This window comes from Saccopteryx leptura, chromosome 2 (genome assembly GCF_036850995.1).
Source record: "Saccopteryx leptura isolate mSacLep1 chromosome 2, mSacLep1_pri_phased_curated, whole genome shotgun sequence".
NCBI classification, from domain to species: domain Eukaryota; kingdom Metazoa; phylum Chordata; class Mammalia; order Chiroptera; family Emballonuridae; genus Saccopteryx; species Saccopteryx leptura.
In genome coordinates, this window is record NC_089504.1 from 37,485,436 (window position 1) to 37,501,258 (window position 15,823).

The window sequence follows — 15,823 nt, forward strand, 5'->3', positions numbered from 1 at the left end:
CGCGGCTCCGCTCCCCACCCCCGGGGGTGCCTCCCGGTGTCCTCTCGGGACCGGGGCCGGGGTCGGGCCGGCTGAGGCCGAGCCGGGGACCTGGATAAGAGGAGTTTAGGCCTGGGCGACTCCGGGATGCGCTGAACCCGCGATAACCAGGCCCCGCAGCGGCGGCCTCGACCTGACGTCTTATGGCGCTCCGCCCCTCGGTTAGTTCGATTGGTTCTTCTCAGCAAAGCCCACCCCTGCCCTATTCGATTGGCCTCTAACTTGGTCCTGCCGGCTCCCTCTGCCTTTCTTGTCCCAACCACCCAGCCCCGATAGCCACCTCTTATCTTCACAGACCCCACTGGCCGCCCGACAGATATTTCATAGGAACCCTCCAGAGACCCTCACAAACAGACACCCACGGATGTCCCCACAGATATCCGCAGTCCCTACCCAGAGCCTCTCAGAGATCCCGCAAATCCCCTTTTAAAAAAAGTGAATTTTTAGGTTCGGCCGCTCCAGACCCAATGCAGCCCTCTCAGGAGACCTCACCCTCCGGGGAGGTGACCAGACTTCTGTTGACACTGCAACTATGAGGCGTTCCCGTTGCCCTGGTGACGGATCCCTTCTCTCCTGGCCTGGGTTGTAGAGGCTTCAATTCAGTCAAGTTCCTCCTCCATCCGCCCTGCATTCCCTCGTCCCTTCCCCTCCCGCCGTTCCCCAGATCTGACTAAAGCTTTGCGAATTTCTACAGGTGTCCTCTCCTCCCCGAATCTAGGTTTGCAAGCAAGGCCTGTCACCACACAGCTCCCTGCAGCGGGTTTTCATCCAAAACCAAGAGCCTTCCCTCTCTTGGGGCTAACACTTCCCATTTTCAAGATCCTGACCTAAAGACCTGTGAAAGCCAAGCCAAAGTCCAGAGGTATGTAGTCTCCAATGACCCCACCTCCAAACCCTCATTCTATTTCCCTTTTTCCCCCCTCCTTCTTCTTCTCCAAGTGTGGGGGGTAGAGAGACAGACTTTCACAGGCGACTGGACAGGGATCCACCGGCAACCCCTGTCTGGGCCAATGCTCTGTACATTTGGGGCTATGCTGGCAACCGAGCTATTTTTAGTGCCTCAGGCGATGTGCTGGAACAAATTGAGCCATGGCTACTGGAGGGGAAGAGAGATAGAGAAGGGGTAGGGTTGGAGAAGCAGATGGTCACTTCTGTGTGCCCTGACAGGGATTTGAGCCCAGGACATCCACATGCCGGGCTGATGCTCTATCACTGAGTCAACCCACCAGGGCCATCCTATTTTCCTTCTAATACTTTCTGTTCCTTCCCACCTCCATCCAACCCCTTACTAGTCTCTACTTTTTATCCTTACCCTCTTCGCCTTCCTTTTCCCCCTTCCTCTCCTCCCATCCCCTGGTTCTCTATCCCTACCCCCACTCCAGGCCCCATTATCCTACTTGCTGAAGTCTCATCATCTTCCTCCCCACCATCCTACCTCTCCTCCTACTTCCTGTCCCAAACTTCCCCTTTGAAAAGGCTATAATGAATTTAAGTGATGTATTTAGTATCTCTGGAGCATGGGGGTGGGGGGGGGGGAATAGGCTGGAATCCTTAGGCACTGTTGCAAATGGTGACAGGCCTTGAGTATCAGAGCCAGGAAATCTGGACTTAATCCTTAGAGTGAGTCAATGAGTATTTTTAAGCAAATGAATGCCATTGTTAGGTTTGTATTTTAGAAAGATCATGATTGGGTCATTAAGGAGGAATCACTTCTTTTGGGCATACTTCCAAGATAAATTAGGCATACCCCACAGCATGCTGGACTTACCCCAGCACAATACCAGCTCATTTGTACTAACCTGTCCACTTCCCAGATTCTTTCAGCTGAATCCCGTCCTTAGCACAGTGCCTGAGTAAAAACATAAGAAAGTGTCAGTTACGTAAATCAATGAAAGAATGAGTGAGTGACCCTGGCAGGATAGCTCGGTTGGTTGGAGTGTTTTCCCAAAACACAGAGGTTGCAGGTTCAAGTCTCGGGTCAGGGCACATACAGGAACAGCTTGATGTTCCTGCCTCTCTCTCTCTCCCTGCCTCACTCTCCAAAAATAAAAAATTTAAAATGGGTAAGTGGATTACTATGCTGGGGAAGGCAGCAGAGACAAAGTTATTACATAATCTAGGTAGATAATGATGAGAACTTGAATAAAATTGGAGGAAAAGGAGAGAAGAGAATGGATTTCAAGAATATTTAGATATTCAATACATAGGACTCCTGGTGCCTATTTGAAGATAAGGGTGGAGGGAAAAGGAGAAAACTAGGATAATTTCCAGAGTCAGTTTCGATGCCCTGTGGGACATCCATTTAGTAGGCAGTTGGTTATGAGTGTGAAATACAGGGGTTTAAAGAGGTCTGAGATAAAGTATGGATTTAGGGTCATCAGCTGGAAGTAATTTAAGCCTTGAACATGAATGACATCATCAAGGGGTGTGTGGTCCCTAGACAAAACAAGACTGTGGTCAGGGCCCTGCCATCATGGCATCCTCCTGCACTCTTCGGAGCAAACCCCCACTTTGGCTTGCTACTCCCAGTATATGCAATTCCACATCCTGACTTCCATGGTCCTAAGGTGTGCCCTAGGGCCCTGCTCTTGGACTAGCCAAGTTGCTATATTCAGGCTCCCTCCTGGGGCGTGGTCCTCTGCTACCATCTACTGATGGGATTCTGACTGCTTCAGCCTTTAATTCTTTAAGTTCCAGCTCCCTTACAACCCATAGCAGGATGCCACGTGGTGTCTAGGCACATGAGTGAACCTCGTAGCACCATACCCTAATACAGAGCTCATCTTGCTTCCCCCTTATAACTCTGGTGCACTGAGAACCTTATTCTAATTCCATACCTGCCTGTGAACCCTAACTAGTAGACCCTCCAACGCCAACCTAACGCCTGTACCCTATTCTACCACTAGATGGAAGCAGATGAAGTCACAGAAGAGCTTACCGCCACGGATGCAGAGGAGCTCTCTTCAAAGAACCCCTCTGCGAAGGACTCAGAGGAGCCCCCTATCCCTGAAACCCCTTTGGAGTCTTCCATCTCTGAGACCCCTTTAGAGCCCCTTACCTCTGAAATTCCTTTGGAGCCTTCCACTTCCCAGAACCCTGTAGAGACCTACAGCTCTGAAACCCCTTCGGAGCCTTCCATCCCTGAGACTCCTTTAGAGCCCCACACCTCTGAATCGCATGTGATGCCGTCCACCTCCCAAGGATCTGTAGAGGCCCACACCTCTAAAACCCTTTTCGAGCGTCCCCTCTCGAAGACCTCTTTAGAACACTCTATCTCTGAAAGCCCATTGGAGAATCACATCTCTAAGGTCCCAGAGAAACACCTCTCTTTTCATAACTCATCACCAGGCCATGTCTCTGTGGCTTCCTCTGGGGCTCTAAAGAAAGGTCTTTTCTCTGAGGCTTCCTCCAGTGAGGTCTCAAGGATAAGAAGAGCCACCCTGACCTCTGAATCTGAAATCCTTCAAAAGCATTCCCTTTTAGGCCTGTCACCCCAGGTCCACATGAACACATCTGCAAAGGAAAGGAAAGAGGAAGAAAAGGGAAAGGACGAGGTGGATGTCACTTACAGCACCTCTCACACAACTCAGCCTGGACATCATCTGGGCAAGAAGAAGAAGAAGAAAGGAATTAGCCGTAATTTTCCTGCCCTTTTCCCCAATCTCCACTGTCTTTCACCTGTCCCAGGAGAAGGGGTTTAGGTTACTCTTTGACCTGACTGACCCCTTCTTTTAGTTTTAAGGCCTCCTCACTTCTGGGTTATTCGGCCCCTCCTTTCCAGGTGACACCGTCAGCCCAGTGGTGCCTGCTAAGCAGGCAGAGCTGGTGGAAGTGGCTAAGGCAATGCACAGAAAGAGGTTTGGTGCTCGTGTGAAAAATCTTTTCCAATGGGACAAAAATGCAGCCCTGAATGCCATCCAGACTGGTGAGCCCAGGCAGCCTTTTGGAGACTTCTGACAGGGACAGGGCCATTCTCCAATCCATCAGTTTCTGGGAACTTGTCCACTTAATGGATAGCTACCCCTTGTGGAAATGGAAATGCCACTGGCCTGGAATCTGGGCAGGAAGCAGGCAGGCGGGATAAAGTGGATGGCATAGATGCAGATGAGAAGTGGGAAATTTTGTATAAAGCTCAGATTGGCTAAAGTTGTTAAAAACAGAAGGGGCACAGGACTACCTCAGCTCTAGGGCTCAGATCACGTGCACCAAGCAAACCCTAAGGATGAGAACCTGGACAGTCTCCAAGTGACTCATTGCTCTATACATGGCAAAAGGCCTTGGTTCCCTTGGTGGAACTTCAATAAAAGGCAGTCATCCCTGAATATGAGACCCATGATCACTTGAGTACTGAAAGCTGTGAGTCTCCACCAAAGAGCAGAATCATATCTTCTAGCCCCATTGGTTCCAAGTCTCAGCCCAGAATTAGTACTCTTGAGTGGCGTGCTGTGCTTATCTATGTCTGTATATAAAGGGTTTGCAGGTGTACTGTGTAAACACATGCTATCCTGTGTGTGAGCAGATGTACCTATGTTACTGAACTTTATATCTGTAGTGGTTACCTTCAGTAAGAGGGTCACCCAAACCTGCAATATGGATTCAGGGGTTTCTAGACTGAATTGAATATATGTCACTGAGTTTATTTTGGATTTTCATACTTCTTCCTTGTGATAGGAGTAGAGTTATGTCAAAACTAGATGGGCCAAAGATATAACGACAACCAGATAATTCTATGTCTTTATCATTCCTCCATGTAACTTACTTCCTTAGTCCCATGGAGGAAATCCTCCCATGCAGGGAACCCACCTTCCACTTCTGGACAAGAAAGTCATAGTGAGCTCATTTGTTTCTCAGTCTTTTTTTTATTTATTTTTTATTCATTTTAGAGAGGAGAGGGAGAGAAAGAGAGAGAGAGAGAGAGAGAGAGAGAGGACAGACAGAGAGAGAGAAGGGGGGAGGAGCTGGAAGCATCAACTCCCATATGTACCTTGACCAGGCAAGCCCAGGGTTTCGAACCGGCAACCTCAGCATTTCCAGGTCGACGCTTGATCCACTGCGCCACCACAGGTCAGGCTGTTTCTCAGTCTAACTTCAGTCACTGAAATACTTTTGTTTGCTTATTTTAACATCTTACATCACTCTTATTCTCCTGGCAAGTGCAGGGTCTGTTCAGGGCCCTCATTCTCCTCCTTAGAACCTTCTATCTATTCCCCACTCTTCAAGTCCACTGTACTTCTTAAGATTGGACTTCTTCATTTTCCTGTTTAAACAGGCATTTTTATACTAAAATGTAAGTGTCATTCAATCTTGAACAAAGATAACTGAAGAAATACTAAGAAGGTAAAACTGACCTTTGTATCATTGGATGTGTAGGACAAGAGGGAGGGATGTGCTTAGAATGATATCTAGGTTATTGGCTTAAGTAACTGATTGGATAATGGTGCCATTAACTGAATGCCTAAAACAGAGCAGACGCTTTCTAAGTGTGTGTCAGATGTACAAAGGACAAAGGATGAGGGTCAGGTTTGGAAGGAATAATTGGCTGGAATACACTTAAAGTGCTTGTGGAACATGCTGGTGAGAGTCTAGTAGACAGCTGGCTCAATGGATCTGAAGCTCAAGAAAGAGGTCTGGGCTGGAGACATCCCTCATATAAAAATAGCTGTATCTTACATGGAGACATTCTAAGCACAAAGAGATGTTATCATATAAATATGATTATGTGATCATGGAATTGTACAGAATCAAAATGCCATCCTAGATAATGTCTCCTTCCCCTGCAGTCCTTGTCCACTCATAACAGAAAGAGGATTTGGAATCACAGCAGAGAGTTGAGGGCACTATTCTGGAATACATAGCCAGATGTCAATGGTCCCACCTAAAGGACACTGACACCTATAATAGAGTCTTATGTAGTTGCCAGTCTCTCCATTCAAACTTCAGTCTTCTTCATCTAAAAGCTGGATGCTGACTCCTACATCAGTGCTTGGACCTGACTTTCCCAGGTTCTCAGGCCAGGCCTTGATCTCCGGACATTGAGCCCTTGTTCACTTCCATGCCTCACCTGCTCATCCAGGGTATCCTGCTACTCTGGAGTTCAGAATTCCTCTAGTGGAATCCTGGCCCCCACCCACCCCATTATGACTGCTTATACCGTGCCCTTTCAACCAAGACTCACTGATATAATGGGCCATCTACATCAAGACAGAAGCAGCAAAGCCAAAAGCCACACCTGGACAGACTTTAGACACTAAGAGACCATGGGTAATACCAGAAAACCTAGTCTGACAATTAGGCCCAAAATTGTGGATTATGGACCTGGCCAGGGTTAAAGACCAGAGGACACTAACTGTTTCTCATCCTCCTCATGGAACTTCAGGATTATGCCTGGAATACAGAAGGACTTCTCTTCCCTCATGAAGGAATTTGCTCATTCACTTATTTAGTTAAGCAGTCTGTGTTCTCTGAGCACCTATTTTATCCCAGGCCCTGTGCTAGGACTAGAGATATAGATTAAAAGACAGACTCTTCCTTGGAGTAACTCATAGTCTAAGAGGAGTCTGATCCAATGTATTGTTCTGTGAAAAGAGTAGTATGAGGAGCCATGGAAGGCAACAAGAGGGATCCCTAGACACACAGGAGAAGTTAGGGACACTTTTTTGGTGGAGGTGACACTTCACTGAAGCCTCTAAATTGGAATAAGAGTCCTCTACCTAAAGGTTCCACTCCATGGGGATTCATGCAAGATTCTTTCTAGAAGTTGGAGTACTCTCAGCTCTTATGGAGGATAAAAAAATCTGAGTGGGAGGTGCTTTCTGGTTCTCCTCTCACACTTATGCAGCACCACCATGCTGGTCTTGTGGTGAGACTGACTATGAAGCCAGACATTTTCAGATCCCACTACTAACACCAGGCTTTAAGGGTTTGTGGCCCCTTGCTGGTGCGTGAGCTCAGGGATTCTTCTTAGCCTCACCTTCCTTTCCATGCCTCCTTTCTCAGCCTTACAAGCTTACACTTTTTGGTCTTCACCACTCATGACTTTTTTTTTTAATACTTTATTTATTGGTTTTACAGAGACAGAAGAGAGAAGGGAGCATGGAATGGGAAGTATCAACTCATAGTAGCTTCATGTTAGTTGTTCACTGCTTGCTTATTGTATGTGCCTTGACCAGGGAAGCTCAGGGTTTTGAACCAGCAACCTTGGCATTCCAGGCCAAAGGTTATCCACTACGCCACCACAGGCCAAGCACTACTCATGACTTCTGACCTACCTTTTTCTCCAAGACCTTTGGAGAGCCCTAGGCAGCCCTTCTCAAATTCACAGAGGGCATTAGTTCAATAATGCAAGGAACACAGAAGAGAATTATGAAGGTACCAATGTGAAGTGAGGGAAGCCCTCCTTCTGGCTCTAGGCCTGCCCAACCTCCTTCTTTTCTTCAGGTCCCTTCAACAACCATGCTCCTTAGTAGCCAATCTCCACTGTCCACCCTATACCCAGCCAATCATCTTCTCTTTCTCTCGCCCTTGAACACTTCAAGGCAACCAAGCAAAGTCGGACTCTAAGGTGGAGAGGGGAGAAGATGAGATCACCACAGTCACAGAGAACTCTGAGATTCATGTTCACTTTCAAACAAAATTTCATTTATAATCTTCCTGCTCAGAAATAGATGACTGTCATCAGTCATCTCTGACAGACTGACAGAGATGGAATGGTCTTAGGGTGGAAAGGAATTAAAACACTTGTGGAGTGATGAGACAACCTTGAGAAAAAAAATCTAAAGGGAAAGGAATCAAGATTCATGGTAGAGATAAATACACCTGCAGGGAGAGATGCATCTCTCCCCCCCGGGGGAGGGGATAGGTGAGAACACTTGGGGAAACTTGGGCTATTTTTTCTTCTCACTTGTCCTATTACTCAATCCCACTACACCCAGGTCTCTACATTGGCTGGCGTTGTCCCCATTATCTATGGGACTGTTTCCGGATTGGGGATGAGTCCAAGTGCTTTTGTGGACACTTGTTGAGAGAGCACCAGATCATATCGGGTAGGGAGAACTGAGTATCCCTCCCAGGCCTGCTTATGTGTTGGGATATAAGAGAGAAAGTGTTGGTATGGGAAAGGGGATTGGAATGGGAAGGCTGGGCCCAATCAGGTGCTGGTCTAATCCTACTACCCATTCCCATTCTCATAGATATATCCGTGCCCTGCAATGTGAGCCAGTGCCGCTGCCGCATGTTCTGCTTTATCCCATCATGCCCAGAGGCAGTGGGTGAGTTCTGGCTCAGGAGACGGGCCAGCTTTGACCCCAAGGCCTGGAGAGCCCAATGTCGCTGCAAACACAGCCATGAAGACCATGCAGCTACCAGGTTCCATCCCTGCCGGGTCAAAGGTACCTTCTAAAACAAAGGAGAACAGAGGTGGGCATGGGTGGGAACAGGATGCATATAGTTTGGGGATGAGGATACGGGAGCTGGTAAGACAGACTTGAGTTTGTGGTTGGAGAGGAAGAGATGAGAATGCAGCCAGCCCACAGGAAAGCCATAAGTCCCTATACTTTTCTTTGCTGTTCCCTTGCCCTACTAGGCTGTTCCTGCAACTGTTTTGAATCTAATTTCCTCTGTGCGGCCTGTGACCAGTGCTGGGAAGAACATGAGACTTACTTTGAGACTGAGGAGACCCGGCGACGAGGAGGAAGGCCTTACGGTGAGGGGGGGCAACCAGGAACAGGGTGTCATTTTAGCATCTGTAGTCAGAAAGCCAGGCAGAAAGGTATTCCCATTCTCAACCATCCCTTCCTTACCCTCGCACCTCCTCACCCCCTGTATCCCATCCTTGCATTGGTTTCTGTCCCCAGGAGCAGACTATGTGCCTTTTACAGAGACTCCTACCCTCCAAGAAACCATCAGCAGCAGCACTGACTTCAAAGCCCTACAGAAGCAGGAGTCCTCTGGCCATCCCAGCTCCCACCCTGGTACCCCTGGGCTCCCTGGCCCAGTGCAGCCCCCAACCTGGCCCTAGATCTAATCCCTGTATTGGACCCTTTCACCTCGGCTCTTCCTTCCTCCAGGGACAGACACTGTCAGCACCTGACACAGGCTTCTGTGAGCCTGGTCCAGATCAGCAATAAAGGAGAAGCCACTGGAATCTGACCTCGCTTTATATGGGGCAGTTAGAGCCCAGCCCAGGGACAGACATTCTAAGACCTTAGAATCAGCAGCTATCTCCTTTGGAGGCAAAAGAGATCACTACACAGGAGAGTGGCTGGATCCAGCCATCTGCCTTCAACACACCCACATCGAACCTGATAGCCCTGGCATCAGGAGAGGGTGGCTTCAAGGAAGCCAAAGAGGGAGGGGTTTCAAGGATGCAGTGAACAGTGATGTTAGCTGTAGCTATGGTCTCTAGTAAGATAAAGACTGAAAGGTATCCAGTGAGTTTTGCAATTAGAAGGTCTTTGGGGACTTCAGAGAGTGTATTTTCAGTGGTACAGTGGAGGCAAATGGAGTGTCTTTAAGGAACTTGAATGAAAAGAACAGGAAAGAAGTCAGACAATATCCAGAGGAAGATGTGGAGTTGAGGAAGCATTTTCTAGGAAGGAAAAGGGAAGAAGACAGTAGATAAAAGACCCTGAAAGATGCAGCAGAGAAAGAGAGATGCCTGGGGAGACCAAATCCCAGAGATGGAGCAAGGGGATGAGGTCAAGGCAGAGAGGAAGGGATTCACTTTGGACAGGAGAAACACCACTTCCTAAGACCAAAAGGAATGAAGAAAAGATGAGGCCTTCAGTGAACTGCAGGGAGAAGGACCCCATGAAAGTTTCCCTACAAAGTAGGAGACAAGGCGGGAAAGGGAGGATAAGAGTGGAGAGTAGAGACAGGGAAAGAGAGGTGAAGGTTTGGGAAGGTTAATGTGGGGAATTGGAAAAAGACCCGATCAGTGGGTAGTTCAGTAAGGTACAGTTGGAAGCAGAAGCCTAGTTAGAAAAGCAGAGAAGCAAAATATTTAGATTTATAGGTTGTGACGGATGGATGTTGGGGATGATAATAATAATCAGGAAAATAAGGCAAAATAAGAAAAATTGAAGATGTGGAGGGAGCTGACTATACAAATAGGAAAAGAAAGCAAAGCAGACTGAAAAAAGGAATTGTCAAAGGAGTAGATGTCCCTAATGAGGTCCAGTAGCAGATGTAATGGTGGGAATTGAGGTACAGGAGACCAAGTGCAGAGCATAGCAGCTTTCAGATGAGAGCAGCTATGATTACAAAGGCTTGGCTAAGAGAAGACTGTGTGCCTGGGGCCAAAATCAGTGAACTCGGAGTGTGACTAGAAAGGCCATAGGTGACTCTTATGGGGAGTAGGAGATTATGACACTAATGGGCTCTGTGATCCTAAGCAAGTCACTTTTCCTCTCTGGACCTCAGTTTCAGGATCTGTAAAACAGGAATAATCTCTATGCTACCTGCTCTCAATGAGAACCCAAAGAAATAACCAGTTTCAAAGTGCTTTGTACTCTCTTACCCCTCCTGGCCGTTTCCTTCCTCTTCTGAGATCTCAGCTCCTCTTTTCGCTTCCCTTCTCCAGAGCAGCTTTAGGGGTTGCCACTATCCCAAAGGCATGTCAATGAAAGGTCGCTGCCACCAACCCAGTGCTAACAGGAGGTGCAATAAAAGAAGAAACTTTATTCAGGTCAACACTTTGCAAACCACAGAGACACAGCGCCTGGGGGAAATGAAAAGTGTGCTCTGCCAAGTCAAAGAGGCCCACTTTTATAAAGTTCCTGCCCCATCCCTGATTGCTCTATTTAGGGGCAAATAAGGAATCCAAATTTGCAGTTTGATTGGGCCAAACAGCATTGTCCTGATTGGTCAAATCACTCATTTTGATTAGTCATCATAGAGTTGTTCAGATGGGTCAGTAAAGACGCAAATAAGGCAATAATTGTGCAGTCCCAATTGGACAGAGTAGGTTTCAGCCTATTGGTTGAAAGATGATTCCAGGAACTCCTTTATAAGGGTGGGCTCAGCTACAGAAACACAGCACTGGAGGCTGGTAGTTCTGAGTATGGCTTTCCCCTGAAATGCAGAGTGCTAGAGGCTCCTATCAGTAATGGCTGCTGGACTCCGATTATGAATTTGAGCCCAATTAACCACAAGGAGGCTTTCTGGCAGGCATATTCCTTCTTGAGGTCAATGGGCACCACTAAGAACTGCAGCCTTTAAGGCACTAAGAAAAGGCCTATCTACATTTTCTCACATTTGGGGAGCTGTCTATCCTTCCAAGGGAAGAAATGCAACATGGACTACTGGAACTCTTGGGGGAAATCACAGGGTCAAAGTCTGCCCTTTGGAGGAGAAAGAGAGAAAAAGACTTTCTAACAATAATATGGCTATATTCCTCATTACTGGTTATAAGCAATTAGCACCATGATGACCATTCACTAAAACCAATTCAGTTAATAGTCAACAATAAAGGAATGGTTACTATGATAAACACATTCCAGGAACTATTATGCAGTCCTTACAAAGTATTTTTACACAGACTATGTGAAAGGCAGAAACCACAGGCCAAACCGAAAACACAAGGCTAGTGTGCTCCAAAAGGAAATTTTATTTTAAAAATCCCTGGGTGCAAGTGGGTAGAGACCAGCAAAGGGTATCAGCCCCCAGCTGAGCGGCAAGAGAGGACAGTAGATATAGGGCTAGAGGTGGCTTAGCGTATCCTGGTTTATGGCCTTGGTCACTGACTTGACGAGGAGCAGGAGGAGGGGATTTAGCTGCAGAAACATCTCCTCTGCAAGTTTTTTCTGATGTAGCACAGGCCTAATCAGTGTGGTCCTATCTGGTGTCCTTGGTAAACCTCCAAGATCGCCGGGGTCAGGTATCTCCCAGGAACAGCCAGGTCCTGGTGCCCCTGGGAATTATCTGTGACATTTATCACATGTATTCTCTGTTTTCTTTAGGCTACAAAGTAAAGACTTAAGATTGGTGAAGTAAGTTTCTAATTAATTTACAGGCTTTAATTTTTCACAGTAAATCCTGTGGCTAGGCTTTTATAAACAACTATTGTGCCTGACCTGTGGTGGCGCAGTGGATAAAGCGTCGACCTGGAAATGCTGAGGTCGCGCCGGTTCGAAACCCTGGGTTTGCCTGGTCAAGACACATATGGGAGTTGATGCTTCCAGCTCCTCCCTCCTTCTCTCTCTCTGTCTCTCTCTATCCCTCTCTCTCTCCTCCTTAAAAAAAAATGAATAAATAAAAAAAAAAGAAATTATATGTACTTAAAAACAAACAAACAAACAAAAAACAACTATTGTGATTTAAACTCCCCTAATTGTTAAGTCCCTCCCCAGTGTAAGCTATTCCTGACATTCCTGCAAAGGTAAACTTTTTGCTACATTTCAAAGTAAAAGCCAGGAAGCCATTAAGAGAACAGCAAGCAAATTAACCATAACCTTCCAGTGGGGGATGAGAAGGTCCTGTTTCAAGCCCTTCCTCCTTTGGGCCTGCACTGTTCTCCGGACGGCAGCTGAGTAGTCATTTTATCTATCACTATGTCTTATGAAAAATTGACTGTAAATGAAAAAATAAAATATACAATACATATGTATTATACTATAAAATGAAATTAAAAGAAACACCAAATGTTATTCATTCTACAAATAATGTCAGGCCATGTTCCAAAATAAAAACAGTGATGCTTGACCAGTGGTGGCGCAGTGGATAGAGCATCGACTTGGTATGCTGAAGTCCCAGTTCAAAACCCCGAGATCACCAGCTTGAGAACAAACTCATCTAGCTTGAGTGTGGGCTCACCAGCTTGAGCGTGGGATCATCAAAAATGATCTCATGTTCGCTGGCTTAAGCCCAGGACTGCTGACTTGAACAAGGGGTCACTGGCTGGGCTGCAGCCCCCCAGTCAAGACACATATGAGAAGCAATCAATGAACAACTGAAAGTGCCACAACTACTAGTTGATGCTTCTCATCTCTCTCCCTTCCTGTTTCTGTCTCTCACTAAAAAATAAACAGTGGTGACTTTTGTTCTATGTGTTAAACAGACTAACACTTACCATGTATGAGTATATTAGCATTTCGTGACCCTGTGTTTATGTCAAATATATATATTCTAAAAAGAAAGAAAAATATATATATACAGTGTGTTTGTAAAGTCATGGTGCATTTTTGACCGGTCACAGGAAAGCAACAAAAGATGATAGAAATGTGAAATCTGCACCAAATAAAAGGAAAACTCTCCCAGTTTCACACCTATTCAGTGCAGTTCGATGTGGGCTCACGCACAGATTTTTTAGGGCTCCTTAGGTAGCTATCCTGTATAGCCTCTACAGACTCGTCACTGACTGATGGCCTACCAGAACGGGGTTTCTCCACCAAACTGCCAGTTTCCTTCAACTGCTTATCCCACCGAGTAATGTTATTCCTATGTGGTGGTGCTTCGTTATAAACGCACCGATATTCATGTTGCACTTTGGTCATGGATTCGAATTTAGCTAGCCACAGAACACACTAAACTTTCCTCTGTACCGTCCACATCTCGACTGGCATGGCAGTGGGCTGCTCCGCTGTATACACGGTGTTACGTCATCATCTGCACATGTGCACATGCTGCCACATCATCCTACAGAAACTGGGAGGGTTTTCCTTTTATTTGGTGCAGATTTCACATTTCTATCGTCTTTTGTTGCTTTCCTGTGACCGGTCAAAAGTGCACCATGACTTTATGGACACACTGTATATAGTCTAGGCCCTGGCCGCTTAGCTCAGTTGTTTGGAGTGTCGTCTGGAAATGCCAAGGTTGTGGGTCTGTTGTAAAGTACCATTTCACCAGGTTTACGTAGCGACACCAAGTCCAAATGAATTTTTAAGGATTTGTATTTAAAGGAGGAAATTTAATATGCTGGCCACATATGGCTAACATGGGACATAGCTGACCCAAATCATGTGCCCCGCGCACAGCCCTGAGGCAGGTTATATACCTTTGATCACACACAGGTTGGTGGAAAAAGGGGGAAGGGGAGTGATGACACAATTCATTAGCAAGCTTATAATATTCGTCTATAGGATTTATAAAAAATATTCCTATGTATCAAAACTTATAAGGTCATACAATAGTGAAAAATGTTGCTTTTCATATTAAAAGACATTTCCAAATTTTTCAGTGTTTATTTGCTATTCCTTTGTTTAGAGGTATATGCATTAATTATACATTTTCGGGATGGGGCAGGGAGCCTACATGGCACCAGAGAATAAGCTTTTGTAAATGGCCCATTAAAGAAAGAAAGGAAAAGCCCTGACCGGATAGTTTGGTGGGTTAGAGCACCACCCAAAGCGCAGAGGTTGCCGGTTTGATTCTCTTGTCAGGGCACGTACAGGAATGGACTGATGTTCCTGCCTCTCTTCTCCTTCTTCTTCCTCTTTTGCTGAAATCAATAAAAATATTTTTTTTAAAAAAAGAAAGTGCCCTGGCCAGTTGGCTCAGTGGTAGAGCATCGGCCTGGCGTGCGGGAGTCCCGGGTTTGATTCCTGGCCAGGGCACACAGAAGAAGCGCCCATCTGCTTCTCCACCCCTCCTCCTCTCCTTCCTCTCTGTCTCTTTCTTCCCCTCCTGCAGCCAAGGCTCCATTGGAGCAATGTTTGCCCGGGTGCTGAGGATGGCTCTATGGCCTCTGCCTCAGGCACTAGAATGGCTCTGATTGCGGCAGAGCATCGCCCCCCGGTGGGCATGCTGGGTGGATCCCGGTCGGGTGCATGCAGGAGTCTGTCTGACTGCCTCCCCGTTTCCAACTTCAGAAAAATACAAAAAAAAAAAAAAAGAAAGAAAGAAAGAAAAAGGAAAATGGCTTGCCTTATCTCTCCCTCCCCTCCCCACACCTGGCTAGGTGTTTACCCTGTTTCTCACAGAGGTGGGGGGAGGGGGAATCTAAGACTCCCCAGCACAAAATCTCTTTACAATACAATGCTGTTGTCTATCCTGAGTTGGTGCAAATCACACACAAGTATAAAAATCATATTTAGAAAATCTCTCTGTACGCCTAGCCTAAATTATAAAATGCCCTTTAAGCTTCCTGGTATAAAGGGGTTTCCTACACAATCTGTCTCTGTAAGCCAGAAAACTCCCACATCCCTTTACTGTCACTCCCTTATAGAAAGGAGAGGACAAGAAACCTGACTTTAAAACATCTATATTAATTTTTCAATTCTTTGGTACCTTACCACACACAGTTCAATTCCCAGTCAGGAACATACAGGAAGTAACCAATGAGTGCACAACTAAGTGAAACAACAAATGGATGCTTCTCTCTTCCCCTTTCTCTCTAAAATAAATATATTTTGCATATATCATAGAATATATACATATACATATATATACATACATATATATGTATGTGTGTGTGTGTGTGTGTGTGTGTGTGTGTGTGTGTGTATTCCAGCAGAGCAAAATATACACCATGACACATTTCCCTTGTCCTAACCCTAACTCTACACAATGAAAATACCAGGCACAGGGCTAACCATACCAACCATCTTTTCTAATTAGGAAAGTGCATTTGCTTATTAGTCGTGTGACCAAGATAGGTCACACACACACACACACACACATCCTTCCCCGTTAAAAAGAAAATTGCAAAAATCGTCTTTAAAACTGCAGGATTTGATGTTGGAGTGAAGATATTAACAAGAACATTAAGGAGGAATTGCCTTTAGATAGGTAAGTAGCAATCTTTGAAATGTTCAAGGGTCTAAAACTGATCTCGTAGGAAACACATCTA

At 46.1% G+C, this 15,823-nt stretch overlaps 1 protein-coding gene across 3 annotated transcripts; it reads left to right on the forward strand.

The window, feature by feature from the left end:
• The first annotated feature begins 66 nt into the window (after positions 1-66).
• FAM221B (family with sequence similarity 221 member B) lies at positions 67-12,103 on the forward strand. Of its 3 annotated transcripts, none has more exons than XM_066367700.1 (8): positions 67-200; positions 758-901; positions 2,946-3,675; positions 3,821-3,964; positions 7,971-8,081; positions 8,229-8,426; positions 8,621-8,740; positions 8,892-12,103. In XM_066367700.1, exons 3-8 carry the CDS (start codon positions 2,946-2,948, stop codon positions 9,053-9,055), a joined length of 1,467 nt encoding a protein of 488 aa, XP_066223797.1. In that variant the 5' UTR covers positions 67-200; positions 758-901; the 3' UTR covers positions 9,056-12,103. The 3 variants fall into 3 exon arrangements, with proteins under 3 accessions (XP_066223797.1, XP_066223796.1, XP_066223798.1); XM_066367699.1 differs by having other exon boundaries at positions 95-200; positions 734-901; XM_066367701.1 differs by lacking the exons at positions 67-200; positions 3,821-3,964 and having other exon boundaries at positions 342-901.
• The last annotated feature ends 3,720 nt before the right edge of the window (positions 12,104-15,823 follow it).

Excerpts from the sequence above, each read along its gene's own strand:
- FAM221B (XM_066367700.1), top strand. The coding sequence starts at position 2,946 with ATGGAAGCAGATGAAGTCACAGAAGAGCTTACCGCCACGGATGCAGAG. Across the intron at positions 3,965-7,970 it reads CCTGAATGCCATCCAGACTG|GTCTCTACATTGGCTGGCGT; the intron begins GTGAGCCCAGGC and ends CACTACACCCAG. Across the intron at positions 8,427-8,620 it reads CCATCCCTGCCGGGTCAAAG|GCTGTTCCTGCAACTGTTTT; the intron begins GTACCTTCTAAA and ends TTGCCCTACTAG.